This window comes from Eubalaena glacialis, chromosome 17 (genome assembly GCF_028564815.1).
Source record: "Eubalaena glacialis isolate mEubGla1 chromosome 17, mEubGla1.1.hap2.+ XY, whole genome shotgun sequence".
Classification (NCBI taxonomy): Eukaryota; Metazoa; Chordata; class Mammalia; order Artiodactyla; family Balaenidae; genus Eubalaena; species Eubalaena glacialis.
Genome location: NC_083732.1, coordinates 63714282 through 63737636, shown reverse-complemented (window position 1 = coordinate 63737636; position 23355 = coordinate 63714282). Strand labels below are relative to the sequence as shown.

At 33.9% G+C, this 23355-nt stretch overlaps 1 protein-coding gene across 3 annotated transcripts in view; it reads left to right on the top strand.

The window, feature by feature from the left end:
• The window catches only part of CSMD3 (CUB and Sushi multiple domains 3), a 1197799-nt gene that overhangs the window by 602165 nt on the left and 572279 nt on the right, over nucleotides 1-23355 (top strand). For all 3 annotated transcript variants that reach the window (XM_061171997.1, XM_061171996.1, XM_061171995.1), the window contains one exon: nucleotides 12575-12678. In XM_061171997.1, coding sequence (XP_061027980.1) covers nucleotides 12575-12678 — 104 coding nt within the window. The remainder of the gene's footprint in view (nucleotides 1-12574; nucleotides 12679-23355) is intronic.

Below are 23355 nucleotides of genomic sequence, written 5' to 3'. Positions count from 1 at the left end.
CTTTGCGCTGCCTGGGGATTCTCTCTTGGGGGAAATCTTTCCATTTTACTCTTTAATTGGATTGGGCAGCTCTCACCTCTGCCCATGTTAACCCTGTGTGTCCATATCCCAAAGCACTTAACACAGGGTATTGTATTTATCTTGTTTATGTCTTGTCTCCAAATTGGACTGTGATCGCTAAGGTCTGAGACATATATGAAAAAGGAAGTTCTTTAATTATATGTCAAATTGATTGTGTAATATAGCATTACATACCTTAAGCTTTGTATGCAAAGCTTACACTGTGTATATTTTGTATTTATGCATTCTGAATTTCCTCACCTGGTAAGAAATATACTTGTTAATTACAGAGTGAATTATAGTCATTCTGAAATGAACTTAATAGAGAAAATATTATTTTCTTCCAGAAAAGATAAATTTCTAGCAGCATAGATTTTGGGGAAGAAACTCTCCTCCTTAAATCACAGTGGGGTTGCCAGAAATAGAACTTCATCCTCAAGATCCACTGTGAACAGATGTCAACATTTATTTTATGATTAGCTAATAATAACTGCCATTTATTGAAGGCCTACTGTATATCAAGCACAGAATGTTCTGTTTTACAAACTTTGTTTAATGTAATACCTACTTCAACCTTAGGAATTATGAATTATAAACACTCTTTTATAGTTATGAGACTTCCCCAAAATAATGTAACATTCCGTGACAGAGAGAGACTTAAACCATATCTTTGCCTGTACCCTTATATTATCTTGTCTCACTAATGTGATTAGCTTGGTATTAATATTAAAGCATCATTAATTTGTTTAGTTAAATATCATCAAAGCTTCATTTCATTCCAATACTAGTTATATTGGTGCAAATTGGCCAATACAGGGAACTGTGACTGGAGAAATACTAAGAAATTTCATCAGCTTCCAGATTTATTTTGAAGCAAAAAAATACAGACTTTATCATGGAAGATAAAATCGCTTATACCAATCCATGCTTTCTGTATTTTTCCCCCAAGGAATTGACACAATATTTGTTACTTGTCAGATTTCAGAAATTATCTTCCCTTGCCATCTCTATTTAAAACATGAGGCATATGTGCAACATCAAAGAACTTACTTAGAAGTTATGCTATTATATACCAGGTATTTGGCAGACAGAAGGTATTTCCTAAGTTGCAGACGTTTACTATGCAAATGCAGAATAGTGTGAAGTTTGAGCACTTGGATTGTCGCATCAGGGAAGTCTGAGATTGAATTTAGTCCCATCACTTTTAGCCAAATAAACACAGACAAATTACTGGGCAAAGCATTTTTTAAAACTTAGAATTGAATATACTGATGTATCCACTAGAATGTTTTCAGTTTAAGTACGGGAAAGATATGGTTTAAATAATAAGGAAATGCCTTATTTAGCACAGCATACTATCCAGAGGTATGCAAGTCTCAGGCATACAGTAAAAACATCCATCTCTTGGCTCTGGGCATCTCCATGTGTTAGCTTTGTCCTTAAACTACATATTGCAAGATGGTTGCAGTAGCTCTAGTCAGTACATTCAGATCCAGTCACCTCCAAAGCAGACTGATTCTTTGTGTTTCATTTGAGCGTGAAGAAATATTTTCCCGAAAGCACCCCACCCCCAGAAGATTGCTCCTCACCTTCCACTGACTGACCAGAATTAAGTGACTTAGTAAGATCTAATCTTATCCCTGACAAATGAAATGGAACTGCTAATATTGGCATAGACTCATTAGGAGCCATTCCATGGAACTTGGTATGGGGTCAGCAGTCCCTAAAGCATGAGAATGTACGTAGAAATATGCATAGCTGAACAAAATCAATGTCCTGTTCGGAAGAGAAAAGTCTGGAGTGAACAAGTAAGATGGCTGTTGGATAAGCAATCAATAGTTTCTGCCACAATCCACTCGTTTTGTTATCAAATGTTCATCCAGATGCATAGTTCTTTCCCTACATTCACTTTGAAAAATGTTTACATGAAAAAATGCTGTCTTCATTAATAGAGAAAACCAAAAATCTTAGCCAGTTACATACAACTCTAGTATCTCCAAGTATTGTGCTGGCTTCTCCATTATATCCAGATTTAGTTCCTCATTATCTAGAGACCTATAGCCAATAGACAGTTATCATTACATCCCAAATAAATGTGATATCCGTCATAGTTGAAACTTCAGAGGTCAGTCATTGATTCATAGAACAATATCATATCCTGCTGGTTAAGAAGACTGGTGAAGACTACCTTCAATGGAAGGGGGATGAGTTCCTTGATCAGCCTGGAATGTAGCAGAACCCATTTTACCTCACTAGAACTTTACTTTGTCATAGTCTGATATGGCTTCTGGTTCTGACTTGTGGGAAGATTTTTTTCTGTTGGATAATGCTGCTCTAGGACATCAGTGCCATTACATATTACAACTACTATTGCTTCTAAAACTGGATGTTTCTGCTGCTTTTGCCACCCTCTGCCAGAATCCATGGTTTGGGGAGCTTAGGTTTCATGCCTACACTCTGGTTGCAGTTAATGATGAGGAAGATAACATCTAACCATGCTGGGAAGTATACTATGCTTCCTACCAAGCCTCCTAATTTTGCAAACACAAGGAGGATATTCAGCTTCTGAGTGGCCAAACTAATATATAAATGGATGCTACCTATAGTTTTAGGGTTAAAATGAAGCAGTGCATGTGTGACACTGAGCCCAGGACTCACACAATATAAATACTTGCCAATTTAAAAAAATTTCATGGGTAAAAGATACAAAGTGTATAAATGGGGATTCCACATGACTTAATAAAACATAATGATGGAGAAGTCATGGTTTTAAACCCTCTGTGAATGATGGAGAGAATGACAATTATGAAACATAGGTTCTATACCAGTTCTATCAAAATACCTTGTGAAAACCCATGTCTTAAGCCTTATGGGAAATGGATCTACTAACCATTTAATATTTAATATTATTTACAGATTTCTCACTTCTGGAAAGCCAGTGTTAATATGCATGAGATTACTGTTAATTGATTACATTAGTGGCTTAAATTTTTTAACATAACCCTCAATTAGCAACATCATATAGTAATTTGGAATCGGCACTTTACAAGTGGAAGCCAAGAGTATGGCTTATTTGGTTAAAAAATCAAGACAATTATAAATTATTTTATATTTAGGAGCATATTTTATTATCACAGCTTTTTCTTCAACAGTCCTATGACCTAAATGCAGGTTTTTTTCCCACCCACAAATGATTAGGAACAAATACGAAAGGCAAAATGTATGACGTTCCTTTCTCTTCTAATATGCATTATATTCTTCCTATTTTCCTACTAAATGTTTCAGCCCTACTGCCAACTATATATGTAGAGAAAGTAGTTATATTACACTGATGAGTACTGATTTTTTAATTACCTTTTCATTTCATTTTCATATTATACAAAGATAAAGGGATGGAAAGTGGCTACTTTCTCCTCCATGTTACAGGAAAATCCAGAAAAAGAAAATTTCACATCACACTCCTGATGTTACTTATTACATTTTTGTGTGAAAAAAAATGGTTTTGTTTTTGCAAATTACTTTTATACATTCTACTGTTTTTATTTTTTTTACTTTTGGAAATAGCTCAGTGTACCATTTTTGAATTTTACTGTAATGCTTTACTTATGTTAATGTCTCCAGCTCAGGCCAAAGTAGTTTTTATTCTTTTTATGCATAGATTTTACTTCTAAAGAACCAGTCCAGTAATGACGTTTAAACTAAGCATACAAGAATCAAATTAAAATGAATGTGTTCTACAAATTCAATCAGACTATTTTAGCGTCTCAGTGATTCAGTGTCATTGAAACTGTTCAAGAATTATAAGTGTCTAAAATTTCAGTGACAGCTCAGTGGTTAAGTGCTTATCTGAAAGTATATGGATTAGTTAGTAATTAATTCATCACTTAATTTAAAATGAAGTAGAGTTCTCATTGTTGCATATATACATGCATGAACCTCAGTTACAATTCAGGCAAAATAAAATCTATCATTAAATGGATATCCAAAATTTTTGAGACATGACTAAACAATAATGACTATCAAGGGTTTGGCATAGAAATGGCAATCAACCAGTCACTTATTAAATTCCTAGTTTGTATCTACTAGCCTATTAGACTTTTAAAGCCATTTAATAGGCGACATTCCCTAATTTTAAATGCAATGCACTCATGGCTCTATTGTGAAATGGCTTTGGGTAAAGTGGATCATGTCATTTCTCTTTTGAAAGGATGACAGATGAAGTACTCTGAAAGGCCCTCCCACTGAAATACAAGAAACACATTTTTCAGTGCATTGTTGGTTCACAATAAAGAAAATCTATGACTATGCATGCATACCATACAAACACAAGTACAATTATGCGTATATAATTAAAGGAAGAATGAACTGAAATGAAAGTAGGAGATGAAATTGAAAGAAAGCTTGGAGATGAAATGTAAAGAAAGCTTGGTTTTCCTTGTGGCAAATGGCAATAAGTCTCTAGAATTAGGAGACCAAGACTGAGGCCCAGTCTCTTTGGATCAACAGGTGAAGAAGCTGAACTTGAAACTTTAGTATTTAGCTAAAAGCCTCACAAGATGTTAAACTGGCACCAGCTTGGTAGTAACCCCTGGATCCAGTTAGCAGAAAATGAATGAAATTACACCCAGTTTAAGACCTTCAAGATTCTCACAGCTGAAGCCCTAATAAAAATGGGTTTACTGTTAAATATAACTAAACACATAGGAAAACAAGCCACAATGAGTGAGTTACTAGAAATAAGAAACAGAGTTTCTTCAGGAAATTAGGCCATGCAAGAGCCCTCCAGTATATGGTGGAATTTAGAAAGTCGCATGCATGCCCACGGCAAGACACATGCTCAGGAAGACCTGAGAAGACCCTAAGCTTTCACCACTATCTGATCTATAGGCTTAGTGCAAGCAGTAAGTGAAGGCTAAGACAAAATTGTGAATGGTCTGGCTAGGTATTAAAGAATATCCTATCACTGAGCCAGTCCTCAAAGACTGGGAGAAGTCTTGCTATGATCTGAATGCTTCTGTCCCTTCAGAATTCATAATCCTAATGCTCAATGTGATGGTATTAGGAGGTGGGGCCTTTGGGAGGTCCTGAGGGTGGAGACCTCATGAGTAGGATTAGTGTTCTTATAAGAGAGACCCCAAAGGGCTCCCTAGACCCTTCTGCTGGTGTTAGGTTACAACAAAAAGATGGCCTTCTGTGAACCAGGAAACTTTCTCTCACCATACACTGAATCAACCGTGCCTTGATCTTGGACTTCCCAGCCTCGAGAACAGTGATAAATAAATTTCTATTGTTTGTACACCACCCAGTTTATGGTATTTTGTTATAGCAGCCCAAACATGTTGAAATGGATGTTTTTTTTAGCTCCTTGAATTTAAAGAAATTCCAGTTAAAACATTGGATAGGCACAAGTCTTCAAAAATCAAGAACAACAAACCCTGGGGAAGGGAGAGACTCTGATTTCCAGAAATACCACATTATAATATTCAAATGGCTAGTTTTCAGAAACAGCAATGAAATCACAAAGTATGCAAAGAAACAGGAGAATATGGCCATTGAAAGGAACAAAATAAATTGACAGAAAATATCCCTGAAGACATTGAGTCATTTAACTTATTAGACAAAGATTTAAAACAACTGTATTAATTATGCTCAAACAGCATGGACAAAATTAAAGGGAATGATGAAAATGATATATGAATAAAATGAGAATATCAATAAAGAGATAGAAATTATAAAAAAGAAACCAAATAGAAATTCTGGAGCTTTAAACCATAATCACTGAAATTTTAAAAACCTAGAGGTTTTTGAGAGCAGGTTTGATCAGCAGAAGAAAGAATTAGTAAGCTTGAAGATAGGACAATTGAAATTATTCAGTCTGAAGAACAGAAAAAAAAAGAAAAGAAAAAAGGTGAAAAAAGTGAAAGGAGCCTAGGGACCTGTGGAATATGAGCAAATGGACCAACAAATGTATTATATGACTCTCAGGAGGAGAAGATAGAAATAATGGTACAGAAAGAATATTTGAAGGAATAATGACCAAAAAGATCACAAATTTGAGAGAGACATGAATCTACCCATCCAGGAAGCTCAACAAACTCTATGTAAGATAAGCTTAAAGTGATCCATACCTAAACATATTATAGTCAAATGGTTGAAAGGTAAAAACAAAGAGAATCTTGAAAGCAGCAGGTAAAAAGTGACTCTTCAAGTACAACAAATGCTAAAAAATATTAACAGCTGATTTCAAAAAAGAAAAAGAAGCTGAGAAGCAAGTGAGACAATATCTTTAAACATTGAAAACAAAACTGTCAACCAAGAATTCTATATCTGTCAAAACTCTCCTTCAAGGATGAAAGATATATCAAGATATTCCCAGATAAACAAAAGCTAAGAGAGCACAGAACTAAACCCTACCATCTGTGAGCAATTAATTTTTGACAAAGGTGCCAAAAACATTCAATGGGGAAAGTATACAGGCATACCTTGGAGATATTGTGTGTTCAGTTCTAGACCACCACAATAAAACGAATATCACAATAAAGCAAGTCTCACAAATTTTTTGTTTTGTAGTATGTGTAATAGTTATGTTTACTGTATACTGTAGTCTATTAAGTGTGCAACAACATTGTGCCTAAAAAAACAGTGTACAGATCTTAATTAAAAAATATTTTATGGGGGGTGGGGGAGGGAAGGATTGGGAGTTTGAGATTAGCAGATGGAAACTAGTATATATAGGATGGATAAACAAAGTCCTACTGTATAGCACAGGGAACTATATTCAATATCCTGTGATAAACCATAATGGAACAGAATATGAAAAAGAATATGTATATGTATAACTGAGTCACTTTGCTGTACAGAAGAAATTAACACTACATTGTAAATCAACTGTACTTCAATAAATTTTTAAAAAATAATAAAATACTAAGGAATAAATTTAACCAAGGAGGTGAAAGATCTGTACACTAAAAACTATTAAAAACTATTAAAAAAACCCTAACCATAATCTGAGCCTGCAGTGAGTCATAATCATTTAGCTGGTGGACAGTCTTTCCTTGATATTGATGGCTGATGAATGATCAGGGTGGTGGTGCTGATGGTTGGGGTGGCTGTAGCAATTTCTTTTTTTTTTTTAAAGAATCAATTTTATTTATTTATTTATTTCTGGTTGCGTTGGGTCTTCGTTGCTGCACACGGGCTTTCTGTAGTTGTGGCGAGCGGGGGCTACTCTTCATTGCGGTGTGCAGGCTTCTCATTGCGGTGGCCTCTCCTGTTGCAGAGCACAGGCTCCAGGTGTGTGGGCTTCAGTAGCTGTGGCACACAGGCTCAGCAGCTGTGGCTCATGGGCTCCAGAGGGTAGGCTCAGTAGTTGTGGCACACGGGCATAGTTGCTCTGCAGCATGTGGGATCCTCCCAGACCAGGGATCGAACCCGTGTCACCTGCATTGGCAGGCGGATTCCTAACCACTGCGCCACCAGGGGAGTCCCTGTACCAATTTCTTAAAATAAAACATTAATGAAGTTTGCCACATTGATTAACTCTTCCCTTTCACCAGTGATTTCTCTGTAGCAGGCACTGTGCTTTGATAGCATTTTATCCACAGTTGAACTTTCAAAATTGGAGTCAGTTCTCTCAAATGCTACTACTGCTTTATCAAGTAAGTTTATATAATATTCTAAATCCTTTGCTGTCATTTCAACAGTCTTCACAGCATCTTCACCAAGAGGAGATTCCATCACATTCTTTGCTCATCCACAGGAAGCAACTCCTCATCTGTTAAAAGTTTTACCATGAAATTGCAGCAATTCAGTCCCGTCTTCAGGCTCCACTTCTAATTATAATTCTTTTGCTATTTTCACCACAGCTGCGGTGACTTCCTCCACTGAAGTTTTGAACCCCTCAAAGTCCTCCATGAGGGTTGGAATCAACTTCTTCCAAACTTCTATTAATGTTGATATTTTGCTCTTCCCATGAATCGCAAATGTTCTTAATCGCATTTAGAATGGTGAATCCTTTACAGAAAGGTTTTAATTTACTTTGCCCAGATCCATCAGAGGAACCACCATCTATGGCAGATACAGTCTTACAAAATGTGTTAATTAAATAATAAGACTTGAAAGTCAGAATTACTCCTTGATCCATGGGCTGCAGAATGGATGTTGTTTAGCAGACATGACAACATTAATCTTGTTTTACAGGTTCATCAGGGCTCTTGAGTGATCAGGTGCATTGTCAATAAACAATCATATTTTTAAAGGAATCTTTTTCTTTCCTGAGCAGTAGGTCTCAATAGTGGGCTGAAAATATTCCATAAACTATGTTGTAAACAGGTGTGCTATTTCCAGGCTTTATTGTTCCATTTATAGAGCACAGGCAGAGTAGATTTAGCATAATTCTTAAGATTCCTAAGGTTTTCAGAACAGTAAATCAGCATTGGCTTCAAGTCAGCTACATATACCCTTAACAAGAGAGTCAGCCTGTCTTTTGAAGATTTGAAGTCAGGCATTGACTTCTCTCTAGCTGTGAAAGTCCTAGATGGTGTCTTCTTCCAATATAGGCTGTTTTGTCTACACTGAAAATCTGTTGATTAGTGTAGCCACATTCATTAACTTTCTTAGCAAGATCTTCTGGATAACTTGCTGCAGCTTCTGCTGTTCACCTTGTACTTTTATGTTATGGAGATGGCTTTTTTTCCTTAAACCTCATGAACCAACCTCTGCTAGCTTCAAACTTTTCTTTGCAGCTTACTCACCTCTCTGAGCCTTCATAGATTTGAGGAGAGTTAGGGCCTTACTCTAAATTAAGCTTTTGCTTAAGAGAATGTTGTGACTTGTTTGAACTTCCTTCTAGACCACTAAAACTTTCTCCATATCAGCAGTAAGGCTATTTCGCTTTCTTATCATTCATATGTTCACTAGAGTAGCACTTTTAATTTACTTCAAGAGCAGTTTCTTTGCATTTACAACTTGCAACTGATGCAACACGCCTACCTTTCAGCCTGTCTCAACTTTTGAAATGCATGCATTTCTCACTAAGCTTAATCATTTCTAGCTTTTGATTTAAAGTGCGGGAGGTGGGACTCCTCTTTACACTTGAACACTTAGAAACCACTGTAGGGTCATTATTTGACCTAATTTCAATATTATTGTGTCTTAGGGAATAGGGAGGCCCAAAGAGATAGAGAAAGATGGGGGAACAGCCTGTCAGTGGAGCACTTAGAACACACACAACATTTATCATTTAAGTGTGCAGTCTTATGTGGATGTGGATTGTGGCTCCCCAAAACCATTACAAAGAAACATCAAAAGTCACTGAGCACAGATCACCATAATAAATGTAATAATAATGAAAATGTTTGAAATATTGTGAGAAGTATCAAAACATGACACAGCCACAAAGTATGCAAATGCTGTTTAAAAAATGGTGCTGATAGACTTGCTTAACCACAGTTTTGCCACAAAACTTCAATTTGTAAAAAATACAATATCTGCCAATCACAATAAAGCAAAGTGCAATAAGGCAAGGTTTGCCTGTAGTTGCTTCAATAAATGGTGCTTGTAAAATTGGATAGCCACATGCAGAAGAATGAAATTTGATCCTTACTTGCACTGTATACAACAGTTAAATCAAAAACCTAAATTTAAGAGCTTAAACTATAAAATTCATAGAAGAAAACATAGAAAAAAAATGTATGATATGGGATTTTGCAATGTTTCTTAAATATGACACCAAAAGCATAGGAAACAAAATAAAAAATAGATAAACTGGACTTCATTACATTAAAACTTTGTGGCGTCAAAGAACACTATCACAAGAGTGGAAAGACAATTCACATAATGGGAGAAAATATTTGCAAATAATATATCTGATAGGGGATTAATATCTAGAATATGTAAAGAGCTCTTACAACTCAACAACAATAAAACAAATGACAATTTTAAAAGGGGTAAAAGAAAAATGAATGAAAAGAGGTAAATGACTTGAATAGACGGTTACCAAAGAAGATACACAAATGGTTAATAAGTACATGAAAAAATGCTCAACATCATTAATTAGAGAGATGCAATTAAATCCATAGTAAGATACCACTTTACGCCTACCAGAATGGGTATGATAAAAACAAAACAGAAAATAACATGTGGTGAGGATATGGAGAAATTGGAACCCTCATGAATAGCTGGTGGAAATTTAAAATGTTCAGAAGCTCTGGAAAGCATCTTGGCAGTTCTTCAAAATGTTAAATATATGACCCAGTAATTTCACTCCTAGGTATATATACAATAATTGAAAACAGGGATTCAAATAAGTACTTTTACACCAATCTTCATAATAGCAATATTCACCATAGATAAAAGATAGAAACACCCTAAGTGTCCATCAACAGAGTAATGGTTAAACCAAATTAGGTCTATACATACAATGGACTATTATTCAGCCATAAAAAAGAATGAAGTTCTGATACACGCTATAATGTAGATGAACCTCAAAGACTTTGCTTAGTGAAGTAAATCAGACACAAAAAGGCAAATATTGTGTTATTCCATGTATATAAAATATCTAGAATGTGAAAATTTGTAGAGACAGATAGTATGTTGGAAGTTACCAGGAGATGGGGGAAAGAGGAAAATGGGGAGTTATTGTTATGGCTTAATGGTAACAGGGTTTTGGTTTGGAAAACTTTTGGAAAAAGATGGTGATGGTTGCATAGCATTGTGAATATATTGATAATTAATGCCACTGAATTGTACACTTAAAAATAGCTAAAATTGATTTTTTAATATATATTATAGTTAGCACAATAAAAAATAGTAAACAAAAATAGAGAAGACATATAATGTTAGAAATAGAAATAGGACAAGAGTACAGACAACATAGGCTAAAAGAAAGCAAATAATTATATGACAATAAATTTGAAAACTTTTTCAGCATTGACATGTTTCTAGGAAAATTAAAATAACTTTAATTGAGTCAAGGAAAAAAGGAACATAAATGACAAATAAACATATGAAAAAAGAACTTAATTACTAATGAAGAAAATGCAAAAAAAAAATCGTTTTTTACACCCTCTGGATTGGTAGAAATAATGAAACCTAATGTACACACGTTGTAGGCATTTAAATTGGTAAAATAATTTCCAAATCATATGGCACAATATTATGAAATTTAATTTTTGCTTTGTTGTTATCCAGAAATTGCACTCATAAGTACATATATAACCTAATACTTGTACATTTGAACCAGAAAATATTTAATATTGGTTGTAACCATGTTGCTTATGATAGCAAAAAAATGGGAACAACTTAATCTCTATTAACAGGCAATTATTAATTGAGAATACTTATATTTAACTCAGTGTAGAACAGGGAAACATTTACTTTTAAATTGTAGCCATGTAAAATTCAGTGTTTTTATATATTCTGCATTTAAACCTGACCAAAACAGTTGCTTTAATTAATGCTAATAAAAAATGATTTAAAAATCAAGAAATAGACATAATCAAAAATGTGGTTTTTTGTTACAAAGCTAAAAAGAGTCAGGGTATGAAATCCCTCATTTTCTTAAGAATTTCTTTTTATGATACCAAAGTAACAATTATAAAAATTAATTTTTAAATAATAATTTAAAATATTTTAAAGCTTTTTTTCATTTATTCTCTAGTACTAGTGGTAACCTCAGCCATTCATTTTCTTTAACTGGTGTTGAATAATACTTTATTATAAATTATTTTTTGCTCAAGCCATGATTATATATAGGATGATATTTATGTAATTTCTTCTTATATGGATTCTTGATTATATTATTCTTTAGTATTATATTGGGTTTCTAATTTAAGAATTGCAATTTAATTAAATATGAATTTTTACATAGATATATAAACAATAAATGAATGCATGAGTATATTTTGATAAGAATTAATATTAATTTTTTTGTTATGGTATAATGTGTCTCCCAAAGAATTGTGCTCCTAGTTTTGCCAGCAAAATATAATATATATGAGGGATTCTGTTATCAAAGGATATACAGAAATAAACCTGATGCCTTTAAATTTAGTGATCTAGATTCAAATTTTGCTCTAACATTTTTTAAGCTTTACTATTTCATGGAAATAGTATACTCTGTGTTTTTCCGTGCTAGCTTGTAAAAATTTATGCAGATGTAACCACTCTTCAGGTACATATACTTTTTTATAAAGCCTTCTTAAATTAGATTTGCATTCAAATTCCTCAAATAAGAGTATCCTATAAACAGAAGCCATGCCATTTCATTGAAAAATTATTACAGAAGATACAATAGAGTAAATAAAAAATATGTTGTAATTATAATGATTGAATTTTAGGAATAGTCTCACATGATCTCCTGCCATAGTTTGAAATTCTTATACAGATAGCTATAGATCTATAGATATATAGTATGTCCACAGTGCATTTTAAATGTTTTTCTCCCATTGCTCTTTTGTTTGCTTTTATTATATAATGAAATATATTTGAGATGTTTGTTTCTGTTTATTGCTAGGTTATCCAGATAAATTTTGAAGAATTCGATCTGGAAATTGGCTATGACACCTTGACAATTGGTGATGGGAGCGAAGTTGGAGACCCAAGGACAGTGCTCCAAGTGTAAGTTCTCAATGTTTCTTTCTTGACTTAACCTATTAGGTCTTTATAAAATTGTATGAAATTTTACTTTTTCTTTTCTTTCATTGATTCTTCCTACTATCACCAACAGAAGAAGCATAGTACCTTAGTTATGATCATCAACCTGCATATAGTATATTTATTAGTCCTTCTTCAGTGGTGCTTAAGGTACTTGATCCAAACACAGTTACTTAGAATCCATTTCCAGAAAGGAGCTCATTGGCAAAAGAGGCCTAGGGTGAAATTGCAGAGTGGCTGATTGGCCTTATTTTGGAAAGTACCTTTGCCCTCACAGAGTTTTAGAATAGACTGGAAAAAACAAGCATGAAATTGATCCCAGAGACAATAATAAAGACCTGGTCATCAAGATCTGTAGTTGAGAGTTTATCAGTGGTTTGACATGAAGTAGTTAGCAATGAACAGCTCTTAGAGTTGAGCTAATATACTAAAAAGGTTCTTAATGTGAACAAAAAGAATGAACATAAATTGAGAAAAGGGAAATGTTAGGAACTTACCACCAAATCCTTGGCTATCCATTCCAATAATCTACCTCTGATAGTGGCAAGAAGAAATGTCCAGGGCAAGTATATTTTTTTTGTCTGTGATGAACCTCAAAAGGTTATGATATGCTTTCTCTCAGTATTCCTTTCATAACTGTTGATTTGCAATACAGGCTTTATCAGTGAGGTGTTTCTCAAAAATGAGGTCTTTTGCACCACAATTACCTGGTGCACTTTTTAAAATGTAGATATCTGGCCCCCTCCCATTATGTCTATTAATGTTTGCTTTATATATTTAGGTGGTCCTATGTTGGGTGCATAGATATTTACAAATGCTATATCCTCTTGTTGGATTGATCCCTTTATCATCATGTGATGCTCTTCTTTGTCTTTTGTTACAGTCTTTATTTTAAAGTATATTTTATCTCATGTAAGTACTGCTACCCCAGCTTTCTTTTTGTTTTTATTTGCATGAAATATCTTTTTTCATTCCTTCACTTTTGGTCTGTGTGTGTTTAGATCTGAAGTGAGTCTCTTATAAGCAGCATAAAGATGGGTCTTGGGTTTTTTTGTTTGTTTGTTTGTTTAATGATTGTTTAATGATTTTCTTTAGTGTCATGTTTGGATTTTTTTTGTCTTTATTTTCTCTTTCGTCATTTAACCTTCACACAGGTTTTATAAGTGATTGATCCACTACCATTACTATATATTTGCCTTTTCCAGTGAGAATTTTAGTTTCATGTGTTTTCTTATTAATTAGTGCCATTTCATTTCAGCTTATAGAAGTCCCTTTAACATTTCTTGCAGAGCCAGTTTAGTGGTGGTGAACTCCTTTAGATTTTGCTTGTCTGGGAAACTCTTTATCTCACTTTCAATTCTGAATGATAACCTTGTTGGATAGAGCATTCTTGGTTGTAAATTTTTGTTTGTTTGTTTTATTTTGTTTCAGCACTTTCAATATATCATGCTGCTCCATTCTGGTCTGCAAAGTTTCTGCTGAAAAAATTGCTTCCATTATATTAACTAGTTGGTTTCCTCTTACTGCTTTTAGTACTCTCTCTTTAATTGTTGACATTTTACCTATAATGTGTCTCTTTGTAGGTCTCTTTGGAGTCATCTTGTTTGGGACTCTCTGTGCTTCCTGGATCTGGATGTCTGTTTCCTTTCTAGGATAGGGAAGTTTTCAGCCAGTATTTCTTCAAATACATTTGTTCCCCATTCTCTCTTTTTTCTACTTCTGGGATCACTATAAAGCAAATATTCTTGTGCTTGATGTTGTCCCAGAGGTCCTTAAGCTATCCATATATAATTTTTTTTTTCTCTTTTTGTTCTGATTGGGTGTTTTCCATTACCCTGTCTTCCAGATTGCTAATCATTCTTCTGTATCATCTTATCTGCTATTGATTCCCTTTAGTGTATTTTTCATTTAATTTATGTTACTCATGTTATTTCATTCTTTAGCTGTGATTGATTCTTTCTTATTTTTTTTAACACTTTGTTGAAGTTCTCACTGTGTTCATCCATTCTTCTCCTAAGTTCAGTGAGCACTTTTATGACCATCATTTTGAATTCTTTACCAGATAAATTACTTATCTTCATATCATTAAGGTTTTTTTTTTTTTTTTCTGATGTTTTGTTTTTTCTTTTGTTTGGAGCATATTTTGTCTCCTCATTTTGCCTAATTCTCTGTGTCTGTTTCTATATATTAGGCAAAACTGCTACCTCTATCAGTCTTGAAGTGACTTTGTGTAGGTGATGATCCTTCTCATTCAACCCTGCCCTAGCTCTTTGTTGTCTCTTACATCTTTTTGGTTGTATATACTGCCTTATTTATTCCTGATTTGCCCCTGCTGTTCAGCATGTGCCAAGACCTGTCAGTGTTCCAAAGAAAGGAATTCAGTGATCACCTAGTTTCAGGCTGATTGGATGCCAGACCCTCAGGCAGAAGCTTTTAAAGTTTGCAAATATATACAGTCCTGAGGGGCTGCAGTTGTAATCCCTACTGGCCTCCAAACCTCTCCTCCTCTTTCCTTTCCTTTTCTTTTTATTTTACAAGAAGTTCTCCTAGTACTGTTATTCCAGAATCCTGTAATAACACCAAGGATTTACCTTATGGGTACATTGTAGACCCAATACTATTCCATCTTAGTTGTTATCTTTTCAGGAAAAAAAAAAAAATTCCCTTCTTTTCTTACTTATCTTTATGCATTCTTGACCTCAACTTCAACTTTCTCCTCCACCTACTCATGGATATCATTGATCAACCACAATTTTGTTGTTTATCTCTGAGCCTACTACAATTCCACTTTGTGCTTCCTAAGGTAATGATGGACAAAGGGCCAGTATTTTACATGTTCTGCATATTTGTTTATGTTGTTCAAATTATTTGTAACTCCACCCCCCTAAAAATACTCAACATTTTTATCAGGATGATGTACCTGGTAGACATTTCACCACGTTAGACTAATATCTTTCAGAAATAATATATCGTTCCTCCTAGATTTCTTTGTGGTTTAGTACCTGATAGTTTGGATTTCATTATACTGTAATATTGTATTAGAAATTGACAGCCACAGAACTAATATGATCAGTAAGTATGTTTTTTGGTGGTTGTTTGGGAAGTGCAGTCATCCCTTGGTATCCACGAGGTATTGTTTCCAGGAACTGCCACATATATCACAATCTGCTTATGCCCAAATCCCATAGTCAGCCCTCCATATCCATAGTTCCACATACATGGGTTCAACCAACCATGGATTGTGTAGTACTGCAGTATTTATTGGAAGAAAAATCCATGTATAAGTGGACCTGTGCAGTTCAAACCCATGTTCTTCAAGGGTCAACTATACAGTGTTTTAAATAATTGAAAATTACATATAAAAAATCTGAATTTGTTGTTTCTTTTGACAGACTGGAAACACTAGGACTGGATTATCACATGGCAAAATTTGCTGGAACTCTCTTCTGCCCTCTTTAGAGAGCCCATAGGTTCTCATGGCCCTTAAACCTTGTATCATTTTTCACTTGAGCATCTAAGAACCCTTGCATTGCCTGCCTGGGCGTATAGGCATGTGACACGTGATACAACACAAAATTTGGTTTATTCCTTAAATTTATTATTTATTATTTCCCAAATAATACATATATTTGTTCCTTTATCTGACACTTTAGAAAAGTTGAAGTTTCTTGGACATTAATGATAATATAACAAATTTTGTAAGTGATCCTCACACATTCTGAGACCTATCTTTCTACATGTTTGTTTGATAGATCACATTATATGAACTTCAAAAATGAAACTGTAAAACATGTATGTGATGGGACATATTTTCCTTTTTTCTGCTTAAGATAGAGGACTAGATTTCAGGTTTAGATTCTTCAAAGCATGGACAGGGAAAGGCAGGATAGCTAGTCAGTTGACTGAAGAATATTTCTTAAACATCTTTTTTTACCATATCTACCACTAAATAAAGCTTAGTATTTCAGAATCTAATGAAATAATAGATGTCATCTTGTACAACTAATATCCCAGATCATAGATGCTGTATACTCCTTTAGCCACTGCCTTAAAGAATCTGTGAGATAATTAATATCACAAAACTACAGGCAGAAAAGTTATAGACATACAAATTTACAGTAATCTAATAAGACACAGAAGGAAAATATCAAAATTATTATCTTAAATACCCAACCATTAGAAATGGTAAGCATAAAAGAGTACATTTATTGGGATTAAGTAGTAATTTGTACAATCCCACATGCTAAAAGAAAAAAATAATATTATGTTTGAACCATATAATTTAATCTATTCTAATGTTAAAAAAATTATGTAGACAATAATGAACTCTGATATACCTGTTGATATTTTCTTCATAGAACAAATTATTGTATTAATAACACAGAATGGTTATTAATTATTATTTTCAAAAGAATACCAAGTTTCCAAATGGATTTCCCTATACTATCATACTCAAAGTTCACATTGAGTACTTCACCTCCAGTAGAAATAAAAATTAAAGCTTTATTCTGTGACCGTTACTTTTTAGACTGTTCAATCATTGGATCTAAATTGGTCCCTTAGTGAGAGTGTGGGAGGACTAAGAGAGAGTAAGAAAGATAATACATTATGTTTAAATAACCAGAAGACTATGAGATGAGCGCACGAGTGTGCGCGCACACACACACACACACACACACATTTTTAGATGCAGACGTCATAATTGTATATATATTATGTTTTTACAAAACTCAAAGTAAGAAGAATTAGGGCAATGATATTTACTATATAATTTTAAGTATTAAGAGGAAAACCCCTTTATATTTTAAATATAGCCATACATTTTCTAAAAAAATGAACTCTTCGCTAATCACAAGAACCTCTTTGTAAACATGCCACAGTCCTTCACTTTCTGCACACCTTCTTTTAAGAATTCTGACCTCAGTTGCTTCAAAAACATCTAGTAAAATTTTTATTAGTGGATTTTCTGTGCTTTTCAAAATTCTTATCAAGTGCAGATAATGTCTCTATTTCCTTTTATTTTGGAAGACAGGGTGAATAAATTTTTTAAGTGATTTTTTAAATCCTTTGTTGTATGAATTGGATCAAGTAGCAGATGACATGAGAAGTATTGGATAATTAAATGAAAGAAATAGGTTCACAATTGATTTTTTTTTTTTTTTGAGGATGATCCCAAAGTTAGGTAGGCGACATAAGACCAGATAAAGAACAAATACGTTAATGAGAAAAGGTCTTATGACCTGAATGGATAGTCAAGTGGAAATAGCTGTATTTTACAGACTAAGCTTCTGCTGCTGGTAGAATAAACGAAGAAAAAAAATTACATTTTTCCTTTTCTCACATTCCTGTCATCATATTGTCCCTAGTTTGCACAGTAGTTCTATTTCATTACTTATTATAATTCCTTCACTCTGAGAAGTGGGATTAATTTTGAAAAATCTGTGAATTTTTTTATATTTGTCTGTCTGTAACCAGAAATATGTTTCTTAAACATGCTTTTCTTCCTCAGAACACAATTACACATCTCTGAAAATATAACTTTCTTTTCCTTGAGTGAGGGTGACTACAACAGAACTTAGGTAGCACCCACCTCCTAGAGGTGTTCAAATAAAAGCTGTCTGACTAGCTAACAGAGATTTTACAAACTTGAAGTTAGGTCAAAGGTTCCTCTGAACTCTAAAAGTCTGTGATAAGAGAACCTATTGGATTTGTATCTACCAAAGAAGCTGATATAAATTTGAGTGTACCTGAAACATATTTTTTAATAAGTTTAAATTTCTCAACAGCAGACCCACTCATCTGGACATTTACAAGGCTCAGAGTAAGAATGCAGATAGAATCTCACATATCAAATGTCTAAATATTAAAAGTTATAAATTAAGCTACATATTGTTAAATACAATATGTTCCATCCTCCTACCTTGACAAATACACTTTCATAACAACCTAGAAGGACAAGTTTAAATTTAGAATTCTGGGACTTGTGTGATTTTCTTGTTGGGACATGAAGATATAGGAAAGTGGTCCCAGCCCCAGCCTGCACCTGGCCACCCTCTATTCCCAAACTCAGCTCCATCCTTCATGATGCATGTAGACTTCCCAGCCTACACATTCAAGCTGCCACACCTCCCTGCAAACACTGCCCACTGGGTCTAGGAGTGCACATATGGGTCATGTGTTCTGACCCTGGGAATGTGGACCTGGAAAAGAGGCCTATGAAGGTTCAGGTAGCAGGAAATTCCAGGGTACCAGGTACCAATGAGTTGTAGAACAGTAGTTTTTAAACAAACTATAAAATAGAAGATTTGTTTTTATTTTTAATTCGTCTTGAAATACTTTTACAAAGTGAAAAAAATTTCTAGAAAAATGAAATAAAACCCCATATAAATACATTCCAAGTTTTTTTTATTATGAAATTAACCAGACAGAATTACTCTTTCAAATTACTCTAGAAGTTTGAAAGATTTTCTCCCAATTTCAGTTCTTACCACATTGTGGGCTGGAAATTAGTCTAGAATCTCATAGGGGAAGTGAGCAGGCACATCCCTGGGCAAGAGGTGGGCTACAGAATGGTCAGATGAAGGGATCAGGGAAGGGGCCTATCTTGCCCAAGTTTAAAAACAGTATTGCATATGGCATGGTTAATGGTCGAGAACTTATTTAAAAAAAAAAACAGAAAAACAGTTGAAGGGAATTTATTTTAAATAATGTTCTTCTAATGGGTAAAATTAGTCTCCATTTAGACATTTTATTTGGCAAACTGTTTACTCGTCTACATATTCCTTTTTGCTTTTTTCTTAAGTGTGATCCATGTGCTAGAGACTAACTTTCGGCACTAAAACTATCTTTTCAATAAATTTATTTAAAAATATTAAATAGCCGAAAGTCCGAAACATAGTAAAACACGGAAAATATGTTCATTTAACAGAGAGCCGTGTAATCTCATATTTGAAAGTATTTTATAAGAGAATGAATTCAGCCTATATATTTAAGTTTATAAGTTCTGATTCATTTAATAAACACAGGATACCTCATTTTTAAAAATATTTAACCAGATAAGGAACATTCCAGCCTATTCTATTTAGGTCATAGGATTGAATTAAGCATTGGAAGTAAATGGTGTTTTCGCTTCCAGTTTTCCTTCAATATTTAGGTTCTAAAAGTTAAAATCAATTGTCATATTCTATTCAATAAAAAATGTAGTCCATATAGTCATAACATGTTCAACAGCTAAAATAGTCCTCCAAAAATGAATTAATTATGAAAAGATTTTTAAAATAATTCTTATAATTTCTTCCCCTTAAGTACAAAGTATATCAGTTTTGCAATTCAGTAACTTATAAATAATTTCAGTGTGCCGTATCTCTTTACCTTGAAATTTTGGTTCCGAAGAAATACTCATGACACAGTTATAAGCAATAAATTTATTAAGTAACAGAGAATATACTGTAATTGGACATCGTATGCAGTACTAAGTACTCCATATAATTTTATCAGATGAAAATTCCTAAAATTATGTGAATTTAAGCTGCAAACTTAAATTCACAATTCAAAGATTTGTTGCTTCAGCCATTTGCTGTATCGTACTGTATTGCTTATTTGTGGCCTTTTCTTTCTCACTCTCATGCTTGTTAATTTTCTCTCCAGTGAACTTACTTGAAGGGCTTTTTTTTTTTTTTCTCCAATTTGAAGTAGCATTTTTCATTCATAGCAGCTTCATGGTGGTATAGTGACAAGTGTCAATAGAGATCAGAATATAAACTTGACCAGTTGATAATAATTCAGATAATGGATTTGAACCATCATGTTAATATCTTTTAAAGACTGTTAAAAGAAGTTTAACTTTTTCACAGATTGTTTTACATGTGCTATTTTCACACTTATGTATAAATTCACCTGTTGGTAAAAATGGATGTAATAAATTTGAGAGAACTAACAGTGATGATAGTACAATTACAGACATTGAATACACTTCCAACCCTCATTTCATCTGCATAAAGAAGGGAGGAGTTGTTGATTACTTGTCCAACCTTCTCATCTGTATGGCATCAAACTGAGATAGTAAAAAATGCATTCTGTGAGAAATGTGATTCTCTTTCCTTTTCCTACCTTTTCTCTCACACACTTTGCTGTTCCATTAATGGAGTTGCAGTAACACTATAAAGAATAATTAAGTGAACACTTGCCAAATAAAAAATAGAAAGAAAACTCTTCTTTTCCAAGATGCTCCTGGAAATTTTATGAGTATACATTGATATTAGATGACATTGTATTTGAACAAACGTCTTACAGAAGGTGAAAAAAAATGTTGTCTTAGATATCCAAACATGGTTCTATCCTATCACTATCAAATTCTGATTTGTCCTGAAAAATTTTACAATGTAAAATCTCATTCTCAGATATATGTTAGTATGGGCTAACAACACTCTTCCCTGGGAACTCTTTTTATTTTATTTTATTTTATTTATTTATTTTTTAACATCTTTATTGGAGTATAATTGCTTTACAATGGTGTGTTAGTTTCTGCTTTATAACAAAGTGAATCAACTATACATATACATATATCCCCATATCTCCTCCCTCTTGCATCTCCCTCCTACCCTCCCTATCCCACCCCTCTAGGTGGTCACAAAACACCGAGCTGATCTCCCTGTGCTGTGCGAGCTGATCTCCCTGTGTGATGAGGCTGCTTCCCACTAGCTATCTATTTTACATGTGGTAGTATATATAAATCCATGCCACTCTCTCACTTCATCCCAGCTTACCCTTCCCGCTCCCCGTGTCCTCAAGTCCATTCTCTATGCCTGCGTCCTTATTCCTGTCCTGCCCCTAGGTTCTTCAGAACAATTTTCTTTCTTTTTTTTTTTTAAGATTCCATATATATGTGTTAGCATACGGTATTTGTTTTTCTCTTTCTAACTTCACTCTGTATGACGGCTCTAGGTCTATCCACCTCACTACAAATAATTCAATTTCGTTTCTTTTTAATGGCTGAATAATATTCCATTGTGTATATGTGACACATCTTCTTTATCCATTTATCTGTCGATGGACACTTAGGTTGCTTCCATGTCCTGGCTATTGTAAATAAAGATGCAATGAACATTGTGGTACATGACTCTTTGAATTATGGTTTTCTCAGGGTATATGCCCAGTAGTGGGATTGCTGGGTCGTATGGTAGTTCTATTCATAGTTTTTTGAGGAACCTCCATACTGTTCTCCATAGTGGCTATATCAATTTACATTCCCACCAACAGTGCAAGAGGGTTCCCTTTTCTCCACACCCTCTCCAGCATTTATTGTTTGTAGATTTTTTGATGATGACCATTCTGACTGGTGTGAGGTGATACCTCATTGGAGTTTTGATTTGCATTTCTCTAATGATTAGTGATGTTGAGCATCCTTTCATGTGTCTGTTGGCAATCTGTATATCTTCTTTGGAGAAATGTCTATTTAGGTTTTCTGCCCATTTTTGGATTGGGTTGTTTGTTTTTTTGATATTGAGCTGCATGAACTGCTTGTAAATTTTGGAGATTATTCCTTTGTCAGTTCCTTCATTTGCAAATATTTTCTCCCATTTCTCCCATTCATTCTTTTAGATGTAGCTGTCCAGTTTTCCCAGCACCACTTATTGAAGAGGCTGTCTTTTCTCCATCGTATATTCTTGCCTTCTTTATCAAAAATAAGGTGACCATATGTGCGTGGGTTTATCTCTGGGCTTTCTATCCTGTTCCATTGATCTGTATTCTTTTTATTTTAAATACACACGCATGCACACACACGCACACACGCAAACTCTACCTTGTGTTAATATATTTTAAATAAATATTTTCTTTATTTTAATATTTAAGAAATAATATTCATACTAGATTTATAGAAAAGGTAGCTGTTTTTTATGTTCATATATTATTGTTATTGCTCTCAGCTCACTGGTGCATATGTTTTAACAAGCTACTTTGTTGAAGATATATTATTTTATAAAATTTTTCAACAGTTTACTCTTTCAAAATGCCACCTTGGTATCAGACTACTATATGTGATATTTGCCTTGAGCAAACTCTCCTACAACCAGGGACTTACACCTTCCCAAATTTGCTCTTGTACCTTCCCCTGTTAATAATGAAAATCTAAATACCAACCGACCCCATGGGCTAATGAAAGAAGGGAATATACTAAATATAGCAACAAGGCAATATTGTTAGAGTTTGATGGCCACAGTATAAAAAGGACTTAGAAAAATTGACCATTCAGAATAATCTTTCACCCTTTATATGAAAGTTATCAAAAACAAAAAAACATATTGGGTTGGCCAAAGCGTTCATTCGTTTTTTCCCCTAAGATGGCTCTAGTAGCACTTAGTTGTCTTTAACTTCATTCGAAACAATTTTGTTAGATTGTATTGTCACAGCTGTCATATCAGCGTGCATTAAAAAAAAAAAAAACTTATCAAAATTGGAAAATTTTTGTATAGCCATTTTAATATAAAAGATGGAAGAAAAAAAGCAACATTTTTGGCATATTATGCTTTATTATTTCAAGAAAGGTAAAAACACAACTGAAATGCAAAAAAAGATTTGTGCAGTGTATGGAGCAGGTGCTGTGACTGATTGAACGTGTCAAAAGTGGTTTGCGAAGTTTTG